At 46.4% G+C, this 16453-nt stretch overlaps 1 protein-coding gene across 2 annotated transcripts in view; it reads left to right on the forward strand.

Moving 5' to 3' along the window:
• The first annotated feature begins 2001 nt into the window (after positions 1-2001).
• exoc3l1 (exocyst complex component 3-like 1) overlaps positions 2002-16453 on the forward strand; it is a 56651-nt gene continuing 42199 nt past the window's right edge. For both annotated transcript variants that reach the window (XM_055648683.1, XM_055648684.1), the window contains exon 1: positions 2002-2350. In XM_055648683.1, coding sequence (XP_055504658.1) covers positions 2317-2350 — 34 coding nt within the window. In that variant the 5' untranslated portion in view covers positions 2002-2316. The remainder of the gene's footprint in view (positions 2351-16453) is intronic.

Consider the following 16453-nt stretch of genomic DNA (forward strand, 5'->3'; position numbering starts at 1 on the left):
AGGGGGGACCTGATAGAGGTCTTTAAAATTATGAGAGGGATAGACAGAGTTGACATGGATAAGCTTTTCTCACTGAGAGTAGGGAAGATTCAAACAAGAGGACATGACTTGAGAATTAATGGGCAGAAGTTTAGGGGTAACATGAGGGGGGACTTCTTTACTCAGAGAGTGGTAGCTGTGTGGAATGAGCTTCCAGTGAAGGTGGTGGAGGCAGGTTCGTTTTTATCATTTAAAAATAAATTGGATAGGTATATGGACGGGAAAGGAATGGAGGGTTATGGTCTGAGCGCAGGTAGATGGGACTAGGGGAGAATACGTGTTTGGCACGGACTAGAAGAGCCGAGATGGCCTGTTTCCGTGCTGTAATTGTTATATGGTTATATGGTTATATGACAATGGGCTGAATGGCCTAATTCTGCTCCCATTACTTATGAACATGAGCACGTATGCCTGTGGACCAACTGCAAACGTTTGTAATGTGTGAACACCATTATTTGAAGTGGTTTGAGTGTTTTCTTAACTGCTCACTGCTTCTTGCTGGCAAGCCCACTTAATGCTCACCCCTAACAGTTGTGAAGAAGGTGCTGTGATTTGTTTTATTCCACCTTCCCAGTCCTTTTGTTGAAGGTGCTCCCACAGTGTTGTTGGGGAATGGGTTCGTGGACTTAGACCCAGTGGCAATGAAGAGTGGAAAATATATTTATAAGTCCGGATGCCAAGTGACTTGGAAAGGAAACTAAAAGATGGGTGTTCCCAGGCACCTGCTGCCATTAGTATGCCTTGGTGCTCCACATGGAGACAGACCCATTTAGCGTCACTTGAATGCCCTATTGTACAATGGGGAGTGCCCTCAGACTGAAGGCAAGACTGTATGTTGACATGGACTGGGTGGCCACTTGATGGTACCCTGGGCAAGTGACAGGTGGATGGTACACACTACAGCCATTATGTGCCACAGTGGAGGGAATGATGTTCGGGTTAGTGGGGTCTGCCATTAAGCAGGTTGTGAGCTCTTGAAAGTTGTTGGAACTGCGGTAATTTGGGCAAGATGAGATACTGTCCATGTAACTACAATGTTGCAGATAAAGACAGTATTACATCATTTATTTATGCCATCTCTTGAAATGAGTGAAGACCTCAAACTGAAGACAAGACTCTAATTTGGACTGGGGAATGGCCACTCCCATTAGTGGTGGCATGGACGGAGAGATTGATGAGGGCAAGTTGAGTGGATTTATGCTTCACGCCGGTTCTCTCACCAACAGCCACAGACCCAGTCAGGCAGCTTTGGCCCGAAGAACTCAACCAATTGTGTGCTAACATGACACTCGGGGTTGTGGGCAACCACACCGCCAGTCAGAATGCATTCTGTTTTTGGTTGCTGCTAGTTCTTCATCCAAACGTTCACCAGCAAGGATCGGTGAGATCAACTGAGGAAGAAGAACATACAGTAAACCCTTGTTATAATGGACAATCTAGGGAGGGGGGGGGGGGGGGGGGGGGGGGTACATTACATTATTGCCGATTGTCCACTTTCACCGAATAAGGTATTATCAATTTAGTAGTAGAAACAGCAGTCTGGTTATTACACAAAAGGACACAAAGTGCTGGAGGAACTCGGCAGGTCAGGTAGCAGAGGGCGAGGGGACTGATAGTACGGGGTGGGGTGGCAATGCGGGGGTGGGGGATGGCAGTGAGGGTTGAGAGGGCGAAAGGGGGACGAGGGCGGGGAGAGGAGGAGACAGCGCGGGGAGAGGAGGAGACAGTGCTGTGCAAGTGTGAGGGGCAGTGCAGGGTGGGGGAGGGGAGCAGCAGTGCGGGGTGAGGCAGGGGGTGAGGGAGGGTGACAGTGGGGGTCGAGGCGGGGACAGTGTGGAGCCAGGGAACAGTCCGGGGGGAGGGGAGAGGGGCGGTGCTGAGCTGGTGGGAGGGGCTGTGCGGATCGAGGGGGAGGGTCAGTGCGGGGCTACTGGGTGTGGGGGAGACCCTGTGGACTGAGGAAGTGTGGAAGTTGGCTGCACACTGTGTCCGGAGCTTTCGGCCCTGCCCTGCCCTCCCTTTTCCTGACTGATGCCGATGTGCAGCATCCGAGACCGGGCGCAGGGTTCCGGCCAGTTGCCCGGCTTCGCCCAGTGCCGGCCCTCTCCCCATGCCCGCTCCTCCCGCCGCTGGAGCCTGGTTTCTGAGTCTCCAGAGGGAACTGACGGAGCGCCGGTTGTCCTCTCTCCTCCTCCTCCTCCTCCTCTCCTCCCCCTCATCTCCCCGCCTCTCTGACCGCTCATCAGCACCCAGAGCTCGTCGGCGGCCGAGCAGGGGATGTCTACAGAGGCTGCGAACAACGACAAGCGAGGTAAGGGAGCAGCTGTTCCGGGAAGCCCCGGCGTGTGTGTCGCCCCCGGGAACCGGCCGCTCGGCTCCACCTTGGGGTCGTCCATCAATTGCCCAGAAGTTGAGAGCGGGCCCCGCTGCCGGACAACAACAGACTGCGGCAGACGCACGGTAACCGAGGGACGACCAGCAAACGCCAGCATATTACCCGCTGCCCCCTCTCCCTGCCTGGGCGAGGAGATATATAGCTGTGGTCTGATTTAGTGAAGACACAGACAGGTGCTTCTGATCTCACTCGCTGCGTTTAAATGAGAAATTCTTCAACATTAATTACTTTCCACTGACTCTCAGTTTGGAGAAGGGTCTCGACCCGAAACGTCACCTATTCCTTCTCTCCCGAGATGCTGCCTGTCCCGCTGAGTTACTCCAGCATGCTGTGTCTATCTTCGGGTTAAACCAGCAGCTGCAGTTCCGTCCGACACATAATTATTTGAATAAGTCGCTTGTCCCAGAATGAGGTTCTCACTCTCTCTCTGACCCACCCACACATACCTCTCCCGTAGTGTCTACTTGGGGCAGAAGCACCAGAGGAGTCAGCCACTCGCTGCCCCTGTGAATGTATTATTGGCGAGGTGTCCGGGTGCCAGATCGGGATGAGTTTGCTCGGGATTGTGTGGGCTGCTCTCGCCTGTATCGGGGAGGACGGGGCAGGGTGACTTGCAGAAAGTTATTGGGACTGTGCCGCACACACCGGGGTCCCGCAAGGACAGAAGATTAGTGTGTAGGAAGGGACTGCAGATGCTGGTTTACACCGAAGATGCTGGAGTAACTCCGCGGGACAGGCAGCATCTCTGGAGAGAAAGAATAGGTGACGTTTCGGGTCGAGACCCTCCAGTCTGAAGAAGGGTGTCTCAAGTCCACACGAAACGTCACCCATTCCTTTCCCCCAGCGATGCTGCCTGTCCCGCGGTTAACTCCAGCTTTTGTGTCTTATGGAAGATTAGCTCGAGTTGTTTGAACACAGACAATGTACCCGCTATTTTTAAAATATAGACAGGAACCCGGGCGGAAATGAATAGGCAGCGTATTGTCGGAGATTGACCAGACTTCCCTTTAGGGAGCTAATGGCCGTGATTAGATCCGATGACATTATCTGAGTATTATTAGCCACACGTAAAGACAGTGTACTGTGCTGACGTCCGTGCATGAACCAGGTTCACCGGTTTGGAACTGCAAAGAGTTAAGAAGCGGTGGCAGCCTCGCTTCATTCTTTGCATTCCCGAAACAGCGGTACCCAGCCCAGCGCAGACAGAGAAGGTCCCGGACCGCAGCACCTGTTGATAAAAGCCCAACGACCCCATCATCGGGGCGCCTCAATGAACCCTATTTTAAGTGGAGTATTGTAATACAAAGTGGGGGAGGAGTACAAAGTTGTCTGGCATCAAGCGATGATTTAAACCCCGATCGAGTTTAATCCAAACAAGTGTGTGAATGTCAGGGGGAAATATATAGACCCTTAACACCAATGATGTGCAGAGGGATCTTAGGATCCAGGTCCATAGCTCCATGAAAGTGGCAACACAAGTCGATACAATGGTAAAGAAGGCGTATGCTATTCTTGCCTTCGTTGGTCGAGGCATTGAGTATAACAGTCACCATGTGTCCCAGCACCTTAAAAAAAAAAGTACTGTATTGTGTGTAGTGCAATATAGAAAGGAGGTTGAGGGTTTGGAGATGATAATAAAAGAGATTTACCAGAATGCTGCTGGAATAAGATGACATAAGCTACAGGGAGAGATTAGACAGACTTGGATTGTTTTCTCTGGAATGTCTGAGTTTGAAGGGAGACCCGATAGATGTATATAAAGTAATGAGAGACATAGATTGGATAGACAGAAACTTTTTCTCTGGATGGAAATGTCAAAGACCAGAGACCCTAGACTAAAGGCTCACAGCTTTAAGATGAGAGGAGCAAAGTTTAAAGGGAGTGTGTAGGGCAAGTTTTTACACAGGGTGGTGAGTGCCTGGAATGTGCTGCCAGGGGTGGTGGTGTACGCAGATACAATGTAAATTGCCCTTGTGGCTAAAGGGATCAGGGGGTATGGAGAGAAGGCAGGTGCAGGATACTGAGTTGGATGATCAGCTATGATCATATTGAATGGCGATGCAGGCTCGAAGGGCCGAATGGCCTACTCCTGCACCTGTTTTCTATGTTTTTATGTTTCTATGTTTCTAATATACTAATGGATTCATTTAATCAGCCACGTTATTGATTAAATCAACAATCCATATTACTTGTTCATGGAGTTCCGAAACAAACAATACTTGCTAATGGAAAAACCAAACCAATACATCTTGGAGGAATATCTTAGCCAGTAGCTTGTACATCTGAGCCCATTATGCTGATTGGTAGTGTAATGCCCCACAGTATATGGCTGATGGTGTACCTGAACCTGTGTACTTGTCTAGACTGAGGCTAACTAATGGGCCACTCTAACCATTACAATTTGCTGATGACGTGTCTGTAGAAACAGTACACGAGGACCTGCGTTTGGGGTAAATAATAGTTCTTTCTGATCATATATGAATAATTGCTACTTGTTGATGGATATCTGAACCTTCAGCACTTGCTAATAGTGTATCCAGTTAGTTTCTCCCTTGATTGATTTGTACTGTTCTTTGGATCATTGGGACTTTGTGCTCATTCTCCTCTGTGGTCTGACACTGTATAACCCCTCAACAATTCCCCCACTTCCTGACCTCTAATTGCAATTTCACATCTATCCTTCCTCACCGCCATTACGGAGCTCACACTGAGTACCATCTTGCTCTCTTTCTCTCCATATGTTCGTAAAGATCTTTAGCTTTGCCTTGATATCCCTTCTCTAGATATCATTTTCCATACTTGCCTTCCACTGCTTCACAGACTGGCCTGAATCGTGTCTAGTCATCTCGTCACCTTATAACATCTTCCTTCCCTAGATTTGTTGATAATAGGCTCTCTGCATGAAAAAAGTTCTTCTCAGTGGAGCTCTTTTCCTTTGAGAACAGCTTCCATCAAATATCATTATGAACATGTTTCCACTGGAGCTGCAGCTTAATCCATTTACAGTGCAACTGTCTCTGTTGTAAAGGATCCCTCCCAAAGCTATCTTCAGGTAAACTGAAAACTTGTTCTTTCCGAAAACATTTTGAATTTGAATTTCATTGAATGTACATTCGCTGGTTTATGCATAACCGCAGAATGATTAACGGTTACACATGTTTTGGCTTGCATAAATTTATGAAACCACTTAACAAGTGTAATGTTGTGGAGTAAATTATATAGAGCTATCCACATGTGGTACGGGTGATTTATGAGGGTTTCTGATGCCTAAAATTAATAATATTTCTATCTGACAACTTGCTGAACATTGTGCACATTTCTCTGTGAGGTGATGATGGGATCAGGCATGGTTGTGGCTCCCCACCCAAACAAACTTCCTCCTGACAGCCCTAACCATGTAAGATTAATGGTCACCTGGCTGAGATGTTGCCAGGCGTGAGACGGATGCCTATTAAGAGTCAGTCGGTGCCCCCAGGAGAGGAGAGACTGCAGGCTGGTAATTAGTGACATTGCCACATATGCCAGAGCAGTGCCTGTCTCTGTGCAGTCAGACAGCAGGACATTGCAAATTCCTGCTGACGGAAGAATATTGGATGACTTTGCCAAGGGCTGCTGCCATCTGTATCAGTTGTACACCAAGCTGCTCCCTTGTTGTTATCTTCCTTTCGCATTCCCTTCCACTCCATCTTTTTTTATTTTTTTTATTTCTCACTTTCTCGTTCCTTCTTTTACACTTTAATCTCTCACTTTCACGTCACACCCACTTCATACCTCTTTAATAATTTGCATTTTATTCTTCTCTCATTCTCGCTCCCTTGCACCTTCCCCTCCTTATCGCATCATTCTCCTGTTCTTGTTCTTCCTCTCTCCATCCTCTCTGCTTATTTCTCTTTTTCCGCATTCCCGTCCTCGCCCTCTCTCCTGGGTCGAATGCTGCAGTCAGTGTAAGTATTTCAGCATTCCAAGACCTGACCAAATTCAAGGGGTCAGCAGTATCTCAAAAAACTTGACGAGTGTTTTCTTGGTGAAATTTGAAGGACAACATATGAAAGGAAACAAAAAAAGATATGAAAATGTGTTACACAACTTCAAGCCCAAACTACTGTATAGACAATGACATGCAGTGCCTATTATAAGGTGAGGAAAAACAACAGCCAATTTTTACATACAAACAGCAATGCAAAAGTTATCAGCCTTTAGATCTGTTGATTGAAGGATAACTATTAGCCAGGACACTGGAAATACTCTGAGACAGAGTACTCTGTCTTAGGACACTGGAAATACTCTGAGACTGTCTTTGCCAGATAAAAATTACACCTGTGACAAGGCAACATTCACTCAGATCGAGACCAGAGTGTTGCTATTATTTGAGGTGTTCCCTAATAAGCAACACTATGAACACACACACACACACACACACACACACACACACACACACACACACACACACACACACACACACACACACACACACACACACACACACACACACACACACACACACACACACACACACACACACACACACACACACACACACACACACACACACACACCAGCCAATCTGACTCTTGCTTATTTTTCCATCTAATAGTACTAATGTGTGCACTTAAACAGACAAAACCAGGAATGGTAAGTGCACCCACATTACTTGGTGAGTGAAAGATACAATGCGTAGCTTGTCGCATTCCCTAAGCAGCAAATTCTAAACACTTAATCGCTGATGCAGAGTCACTGTGAGCTTTCTGGAAAGGGATACTTTTGTTAATGTTCCTCGGCATAAGGTGCATTCAGCGATGGTAAATAATTGTTCCATTTCAGTGTTGCTAGGCTGTCATTAGTGACCTTTGCAGTCCTCTTGCTTAATATCGATCTTGGCTGCAGAATGATTTCAGCACAGAGTGATTTAATTTGCGCTGACTGATGCATTACCTCCATAGCATGCCGCCCTGCAGTTCCGTCAGCACTGGCAGGCTGCACGTGAAGCTGTTTGTTTTGGATGAAGTGACTGACGTGGGGCGGGCGACCATGCTCTTTGCATTGGCCGAATTTGTGTCAAGAAAGAGATTGAGTAGGAGTGAAGCACTGCTTAGACCCTTGCTGCTTGTCTGCAAGATTTGTATTCACATCCAGTTTGAGCTGATGGAATGAGAGCCTCTGGGATGATTCTAAATATATATATATAGCTAATGAGCAGGTATCCCCCAGAGTCATACTGCATGGAAGCAGGCCTTTCAGCCCAACGCATCTATACCTCACATCCTCATGTCATTAAAACCTCCTTCTTTCATCTCCGCAACATCGCCAAACTCGGACCCTCTCTCACACTGCCCGCTGCTGAAAGACTCATCCATGCCTTCATCTCCTCCCGACTGGACTATTGCAACTCACTTCTCCTTGGCATCAGCTCCACCTACATCAACGGACTCCAACTGGTCCAGAACGCAGCCGCCTGACTTATCACCCACACCAAATCCTGGCATCACATCACTCCAGTCCTCAAACAACTTCACTGGCTACCCATCTCCCACCGGATCACCTACAAAATCCTGATCCTCACCTACAAAGCCCTCCACCATGTGCCCCCCCCCCATATCTCACTGACCTCCTCTCCCCCTACCAACCCTCACGGTCCCTCAGATCCACATCAGCTGGTCTCCTCTCCATCCACGTCCAACCTCCGCAGTTTTGGGGACAGAGCCTTCTCCAGGGCAGCTCCCAGGCTTTGGAACTCCCTCCCCCAACTGATCCGCAATTCCGTGTCCCTCACCATCTTCCAGTCCCGCCTCAAGACCCATCTCTTCACCTCTGCCTATCCTTAGCCCCACGTGCCGTCCCTTTTCATCTGTGCATTAATTGCCTCGTACTGTGTTTTGTATTGAATTCTGTATTTACTTTGTGTACTAGTCATGTCTCTACTATTTATTTCATTCCCCTTACATGTTTTTCCTCTACCTGCTAAATTTTTGTAAGGTGTCCTTGAGACTCTTGAAAGGCGCCCATAAATAAAATGTATTATTATTATTATTATTATTATACCGACCAAGATGTTCATCTAAGCTAGTACCATTTGCCTGCAATTGACCCCAATATCCTTCTATTTGTGCCCTTTGATGTGGTTTGCCAATTGCCAAAATGGTATCATCTCAATATTTGTATCCCAATTCCAATATTATAACCCTCTGAGAGCCATGAATTTACTGGACTTTCTCTTGCACAAAACATTATTCACATTATTCCCTTTATCATGTATCTGTACACTGTGGACGGCTCGATTGTAATCATCTATGGAGCGAAGGAAATAGACAACGTTTCAGGCCGAAACCCTTCTTCAGACGTTTTGGCCCGAAACATTGCCTATTTCCTTCGCTCCATAGATGCTGCCACACCCGCTGAGTTTCTCCAGCATTTTTTGTCTACCTTCGATTTTCCAGCATCTGCAGTTCCTTCTTAAACATCGATTGTAATCATGTATTGTCTTACCGCTGACTGGTTAGCACGCAACAAAAGTTTTTCACTGTACCTTGATACATGTGACAATAAACTAAACTAAGCTCAAATTCAAACTCAGTTCAACGTGCACATGTTATTTTTTCCAGCATTGGGTGCATGAGATAAATAACTCATTTCTGAAGGTGCCAATGGATAATGCATTAAATTCTCTAAAAATTAGCCTAAAGCCCTTGAACCCTTGCTCCAGGAGTATGATCTTTTACAAATGTTAACCGATAGTGTATAGGAGATTGCATGGGATCCTTTCCAAGATAACTCCTCTACATCAAAAAGAAGCAAATACCATGCTGTTAGCACATTACCATTAGGTTAAAACTGATAATCAGATTTAGTCACCGGAGACTGCAACTGCTGGAATCTGAAGCAACAAACAATCTGCTGGAGGAACATCCGTGAGAGAGAAGAGTATGGTTGGTGTTTTCGGTACCAGTTTATTATTGACAGGGAATGGAACGGAATACAACATATGCATAGTTTTTGTTGGAAAAGTTGTAAAAGTTCTTCCAATAAAATGACACTGGACCACTTAGGCCATCAGGAAGTGGTCATCACGGAATGTCCTGCAGACAATGATGTGATGGACGTTGTGTGGTGTCTGTCTCCCGGAGCAGAGGGTCCAAGTGATCTGGTGGAATGCCTCATTGCTAAAACTCACCAACAAGCACCCAGACCCCGCTGGGTGGGCAGCAAGAGGGGTCCTCTCTGTCAGGTCCCTTCTGTATGTTTGGAATCTTTCCCAATGAACTCTGCACTCAGAATGGCCACAATGGAGTCGACCATCTCTTTGCAGTCTGTGGATTTGCATAGAGGGCCTGAAGAAGGATGCAAGGGTCCTTGTCACGGTTCCTCCTGAGCAGCATGTAACCGATCTACATGCTGTTCCCAGGGACACACGAGAGATGGACATCAAGTGTTGCTGGAAGATGATCAATGCAGCAAAAGGAGCTCTTAGTCTGCCTGAAACTCGTTAATTTCGAGTACAACAAGATGCTCGTAAAAGATATTGCCGACTGGCACATTCCAGGCTGCAGCAGTACGTGCTGAGGGTTCCACCGAATCTCAGTGCAGCCATTGCAAAGGCTCTGTGGAGAAGAACTGCAGTCTAGGATTCTTCTGCTACTGGACATTGAGAGGCTGAATCCAGTGGGAGGACGTTTTCAAGCAACTGAAGTTTATATCATCCCAGTAGGCACCATTACTGGTAGTGGTGCCCTGTACACAACAAATGTGCTAACGTTGCTAATGTATAGAACCAACTGCGTACGTAAAGACTGAATGTAAAGAACCTTGAAATGAGAAAAACTGATTGAACAATTCCTTCTTATTCATCAGCAAATTGAGGCATTAGCTTACTTTCAATACTTTCGCAGATACAGGAACATATTTTCACATTTGTCAAGTCAAGTGGTGTTTATTGTCATATGCAGCATCACAGGCACATAGACTCAGACAGCACACAAAACAGAATTATACATAAAGTTTACGTAGGTTATACAAAATAATGAAAAGAAAATCAAGGCATTTGTGCAAAGATACAGCAGAAGCAAGTCCAGGGTAGTGCATTTGCTGGCATGAACAGCGAAACATATGCCTGTTTGATTAGCTTGGTTTCACAGGCTATTGAGTCGTTGCTCAAGAGAACTCTTGTGATTAGATTTCAGTAAGTGAGGATAATATCCATTTAAAAGCCAGCTACTTTAAAAATTGCCTAAAATAATGGACTTTCTCAACTGATAAAGGGTACGATGTTTGCTTTCAGTAAAATTATCCTGGTCATCCTCTGTGCTTCCTGCCTGACGTTAGAGGCAGTTCACTTGATGCTAAGCCTAGCTCCCCCATGGCAAATTGATCTTAATCGGTAGAGGCTGAAGGAAGGCACAATGCCTTAGCCAGCAGAGCTGCTGCCTTGTAGCTGCAGTGACCCATCACCTCTCTTGTTCCTGGGTGATGCTGTCTATGTGGGGTTTGCATGTTCTCCCTATAAATTCATGGGTTTGCAACCCAGATGCTCAGTCTCATCTCGCATCCCAAAGACGTGTAGGTTGGTGGGTTAATTGGTCACTGGATATTTTTCCTGGTGTGTAGATAAGTGATGGAATCTGGGAGCAGTTGAGCGATATTTGCGGAGAATAAACTGGGCTTGGTGTAAATGGATGCTCGATGTATGGGCAAAGGGCCTGTTTCGCATTGTATGAGTCTGTGGTGACAGATGGGGAAAGAAAGAAGAGTATAACAGGGTTGTTAATAGAGGGTGAAGGTAATGCACAAAAGGATAGATGTTCGAATAAAGACATATTTATTTACCTGCCAAAAATGCAATTTATTCATTAAAATATCTGTATATACAAGAAATATGTTTTCCTTTATATTCATGGTGTCATACAGTCTAGACGTTCACCGTATTGTCAAGTCAGCACTTTCACAATGTCAACCGGTTAATACATTCTGTGCACAAAACCCCAATCCACTTCTCGCCTCTAACATTGCACCCTTTATGGGATATAATCTGTTATGTACCTGACCTGCAACCTAGTAAATAGGAAGGTGGTGACATAAAGCTGGTGGGCCAAGGGAGAATCCCATGATCACTTTTGATGCAAATTTTTATCCTCCATTTACTCCGAGTGGCTGTGCTTGAACTGCTAAGTAATGACTTTGGAATTATGCACCTCAGACTGAATGTGTCCTTTCAATCTGTTGATGTTTGAATAATGGAGCAAGTGGCAGCACTGAGTGCTCGGAAGATTGATGAGGTGCTCTGAATGGGAATATGAACGTGTTTATTCCAGAGCAGGCTCTTCCCATAAATACAGCCCCGAATCCGGCTGGAGGCTTCCTGACTCAGTGTAATCTGCAGCGCCGTGTACCATGTGATTCAGTGTCTAATACTAACCAAGTTAAATAGTAAGATTAAACGAGAACTTACCAGTTTGAAGTTTGATCTGTATTTTATGAGGAGTTACGATGAGGGATTACGTGAAGAACCCCGCCAGGACGCATGCGTGTCATTCTTCAAAGCAGCAGTGTGAAATCACAGATAACTGTAATGACTAAACATAGTAAGATTAGAGAAGAGACACCAGTTCAGTATATGATCAGGGTGGGAGCGGAGGGCACGTAAATCCTCATAAAATACAGATCAAACTTCAAACTGGTAAATTCTCGTTTAATCTTACTATTTTACTTCAAAGTCACGTGAAGATTTTAAAGCTCTGTGATTTCATGCCGTGGAAACGAGTCCATGCATCACATCTACCTTGACTGTGGGAGGAATTGTGTTAACATAATTTGGACATGAATTTGACATTGAAATCATTAAAAAAAAAATTTTACACAAATTTATAACCCCTTTTTATGAGTTTAAATTAATTTACAGAACTTAAATTGTTTCTGCAAACGTTCCAAGTTTCATTACTGGTTTATTATAAAATAATTGGAATGTTTTCTCCTCCAGACCATCCTGCTGACTTGAGGATTTGGTCCATTGGTACATCCAACTGTATCGCTGCCGATGTAGCTGCAGCCCTGGTGGAAAGAGATTTTTTAAATTAGTATCCACCCCAGCCTGTGTTAGCACCTGTTTCAGCCATCTTGAGATGGTCTGGACCGTCACCCTTGGTGTGGTTGCTAGTGGCTGACCAAAATGTGCCTTTTCATTGCCTCTTAGGATATTCGTTTTCTCCATGTATAACGACGATGTCTTATTATACACAGACGGTCATCTGTTGGGTATGACCTAATTGTATATTGAGGCCTGCTGATCCCTTTTCTGTTCTGCTTACTATCTCATAAATATGAAACGTAAGATTTTCTGTTGAGGAAGTCATGTTGTCCAGTCTAGTTTTTGCAGTGACTGTATCCTTTGTGCCGTGACCAATACCATTAGCATGACTGTTTTAATGTCAGTCTGTGTAGGGACAGAACTGTTGCTGGAGACCAATTCCTGAGCATCTTCAGGATTATTCTCACATCCCATATTTGGGAGTATCTGGTTCCCCTCATAGGTTTTGTACCAGTGGGTGAGTCCCAACAGTGTAATGGTCTGTCCCCTGCCATAGGTAAGTTGATAGGGCACTTCTGGCACAGTTGATGGCACTGTAACTGAGCCCCTCATCATAGTGGAGGCCTGCCAGATATTCCAGAACAGATGGGATGTTCATGTCTCTGATACCATGTTTGATACCACTGGGAACCATGGTTGTGTAGGCCAATCGGGTACTACCAATACCAGATGCAAATACTATTTTATTCAACATCCATTTGGTGTTTTCATTAAATTTGCGTGACCTGGTGTCTGCCACTGAATTTAGTCTTCCTGGTAGGTAAGTGGCTGATATCCAAATATCTCTCTGGATACACCATTGTCAATTTGTATAGCCAGATTGTCACATGATCTCGATTTGTTTCCACCCTGTGGTTAATGTATGCTACCACGGTGGTATGGTATTGGTGGCTCCCCACCCAAGTGCACTGGCATCAGTTTGTAGTACCATGGAAGGGTTACTGACAATGATTGGATTGGTACAAGGCCAGATGTTATCTATCCACCATTTTAGTTCCATTTTAGCTTGATTGGTAGTTTCACAGATCTGTCAAAGTGACCTGCATAATTTAGAGTGCTTGTATTTAGCTCTCTGTATGTTTTGGTAATGTAGAGGTCCAAATTGTGTGGCTGGAAAGGCAGCCATCATTATGCCAATTACTTTAGCTACCAATCTGATGGATGGTTTGCTGATGTCAGTGAGGTTATTGCAAGCCTCTATTAAATCTCTAGCCTTTCCCTTAGGCAGAGTCACCGACATGTGAACTGAGTCAATGGTGAAACCCCAGGTAGTCCATGGTAGTGGAAGACGTTAGTTTAGATTTAACTGGATGAAAATTAATCCCAGTTTTCCAAATAACTTTTTTGTGGCTGTTACAGTTTGTTTGGCCAATTCTAAAGTTTTGCCCATAATTGCCATGACCATGTGTGTACGTTTCCATAGAAACGCTAGGACTGGTTTCAAATTTTTTGTGAACAGCCTGGGCTGATGATAACCCATTTGGCAGTGCTTTATACTGTCAGAGTTGTAACAAAGGTATCTATTTTGTCAGATCTATGATGATGCGATGACCATCATCTATTTTGTTTTTGATAAATATATTGGGCACACGAATTCTAATGGTTCGTGTTGAGTTTTCTCAATTACACCTTTTATGTGAAGCCGCTTCAGTTCAGCTTGCGCTTTTGATTTTCCTTTATCAGAAGGCACGAACATTCAGTTCAGTATATGTTGAACTGGAGGGCTGTACTTGTGTATAAACTCTGTTGTATATCCCTGGATACTGCTTAAGATGTAAGGATCGGTTGTTATCATGCTCCATGCATTCAGAAAAGAGTGTAATCTCCACCCAATCTCCGTGCCCACTGTATATTGTAGGGAACCAGACCCACCTACCTCCATAGTTACCAGTGGCAGGTTTACTTTTTGTAGGTTCTTCGCTGCTGTTGTAGCGCTGGGGTCTGGATTTTCGGTTTGGTTGGCGTTGGAGGTCCCCGCATCTTCCAAGAAGGCCGGCCTGGGCCATGGCCTAAAAAGACTCATGTTTTGGGTACCGGTCCTTCGAGCTTTCACCAGTTCTGCTGGTGGGTGCGTGGGGGTGCTGTCGTTGGCCGTAGTGGGTTCCAGTAGGTTCTCTTGTTCCTGCACCCCCTGCACACTTGTCTTTTCTTCTGCGGACCCCTCTTCCAGGTCAGCCCAGAACTGACCCGCAGTGCTCCCCTCTGATGAGGTAGAAGCACTGTGCAGCCCTTCAAGAGGTACTGCTGTGGGTTTATCATAGGGCCCACAGTGACCCGACTCCATCTCCCGGAGTCTGTCACGTTGGAGCAAAGCTCCATACACCGCTTCTTCCGGCTCCAGCGCTCTCGGGCGCTGGCCGCCCGCGGTTGTTCAAAGTCGGACTCCTCTGAGTCCACGACCTTGTTTGTTTTGTGTCTAGCCTTTCCGCCCGGCCGCGTGGATCTGGCCGGTGCGGAGGCGACATCGGGCACAGCTGATCCCACTACGGGTGATCCAAGTGCCGCTGGCTGCTGCTGGCTGCCCACTGCTCCACGGTCCTCCTTCTCCAGCTTTGTCCTTACTGTCCTTCCGTGGAGTGGATATGGCTGGTGTGGAGGACATCTGGCACAGCTGATCCCATCTAGCCCACCAGCTTTGTCGCAGCCCGTTGGTTTCTGCACCTGCAATCAGCATGGTAAATACAAAAAAGACCGCAGCTCTTACCTGCAGGTCCAGGTTAAAATTGTTGCTACAGGTGAACGTCGTTCCACCCTGTCTGCTGCCATTATTGACTTGTCAAAAAGTCAACGGCCCCATTTGAATAGTCTCCCGCCCGGCCGTGGTGTTCTGGCTGGCGCGGGACCAAAAGTCGGCACAGCTGATCCCTTACGGGGCTTGTGCCTTCAGCTGCTGCCGGCTCCCGCAACTTTGCGGTCTTCCCCAGCCAGCTTCCTAGCAGCACTTGTGGACACTATTTTGTCCAGCTTCACCCCCCTGTGAAACCAGCGCGGGGAACATTAGTTTTGCTTCCCTCTCCCGCCCGGTCCGGTGCGGGAGTGAGTCGGGAGCGAAAGTCGGGCACAGCTGTTCCCATTACGGGAGTTTAGCGTGCCTTAGGCTGCTGCTGCCGGTTGCCCGCTACTCCGCGGTTCTCCCCCGCCAGCTTTCCCGCAGCCTTCATGGATCCGGTCCATGTTTCCACCTAAAAGGTGAGTGGAAGGAACGCAGAGTCTTCTTACCTGCTGTTCCCGACTTTCAAATTCTGGAACGCAGAGTCTCCTTACCTGCTGTTCCTGGTTTTCAAATTTTGCCGCTGGGGGAACGTCGTTCCCCCCCTTGCTGTGACTTGTTGCAATGCGTGTAGCGATATATGACACGCATGCGTCCTGGCGGGGTTCTTCACGCAGTCACTCACGTGACTCCGAAGTAAAATTACCAGCCAAGCACCTCTGGCATGGTAATATCTTTTCTGCTCCATGCGCTTATTTGAAATAAATCTGCTGCAAATCCCACTGCTGGGATTAAGGAAGAAACAAGATAAATATTTGTACTGCATTTTAGATTGAGGCTGCCTGTAAGATTTAATTGTGCATTATTACCTGAACCTGTAGTGTGCAGATTCCCCATATTCTTGGATCTGAGACCAAAGGTTTATTTCTGTGCCTGACTAACACAGTGTACCAACACGGTGTGCCAACAGTAGGAGTTTCTTAGAGATTATTTCACACTGCCTCGCTCTCCAGTTGCTGAAATTCATTCAACGACCTTTCACACTTTGTTATTTTAAAGCTACAGCATGGAAACAGGCTCTTTGTCCCACCGACTCTACGCCGACCATCGATCACCCTTTCACACTCGCTCCATGTTACCCCACTTTTGCATCCACTTCCTACATCTTTGGTGCAATTTACAGCGGCCAATGAACCTACGGTCCCACGCGTGTTTGAGATGTGAGAGGAAACCG

This window comes from Leucoraja erinacea, chromosome 17, assembly GCF_028641065.1.
Source record: "Leucoraja erinacea ecotype New England chromosome 17, Leri_hhj_1, whole genome shotgun sequence".
Classification (NCBI taxonomy): Eukaryota; Metazoa; Chordata; class Chondrichthyes; order Rajiformes; family Rajidae; genus Leucoraja; species Leucoraja erinaceus.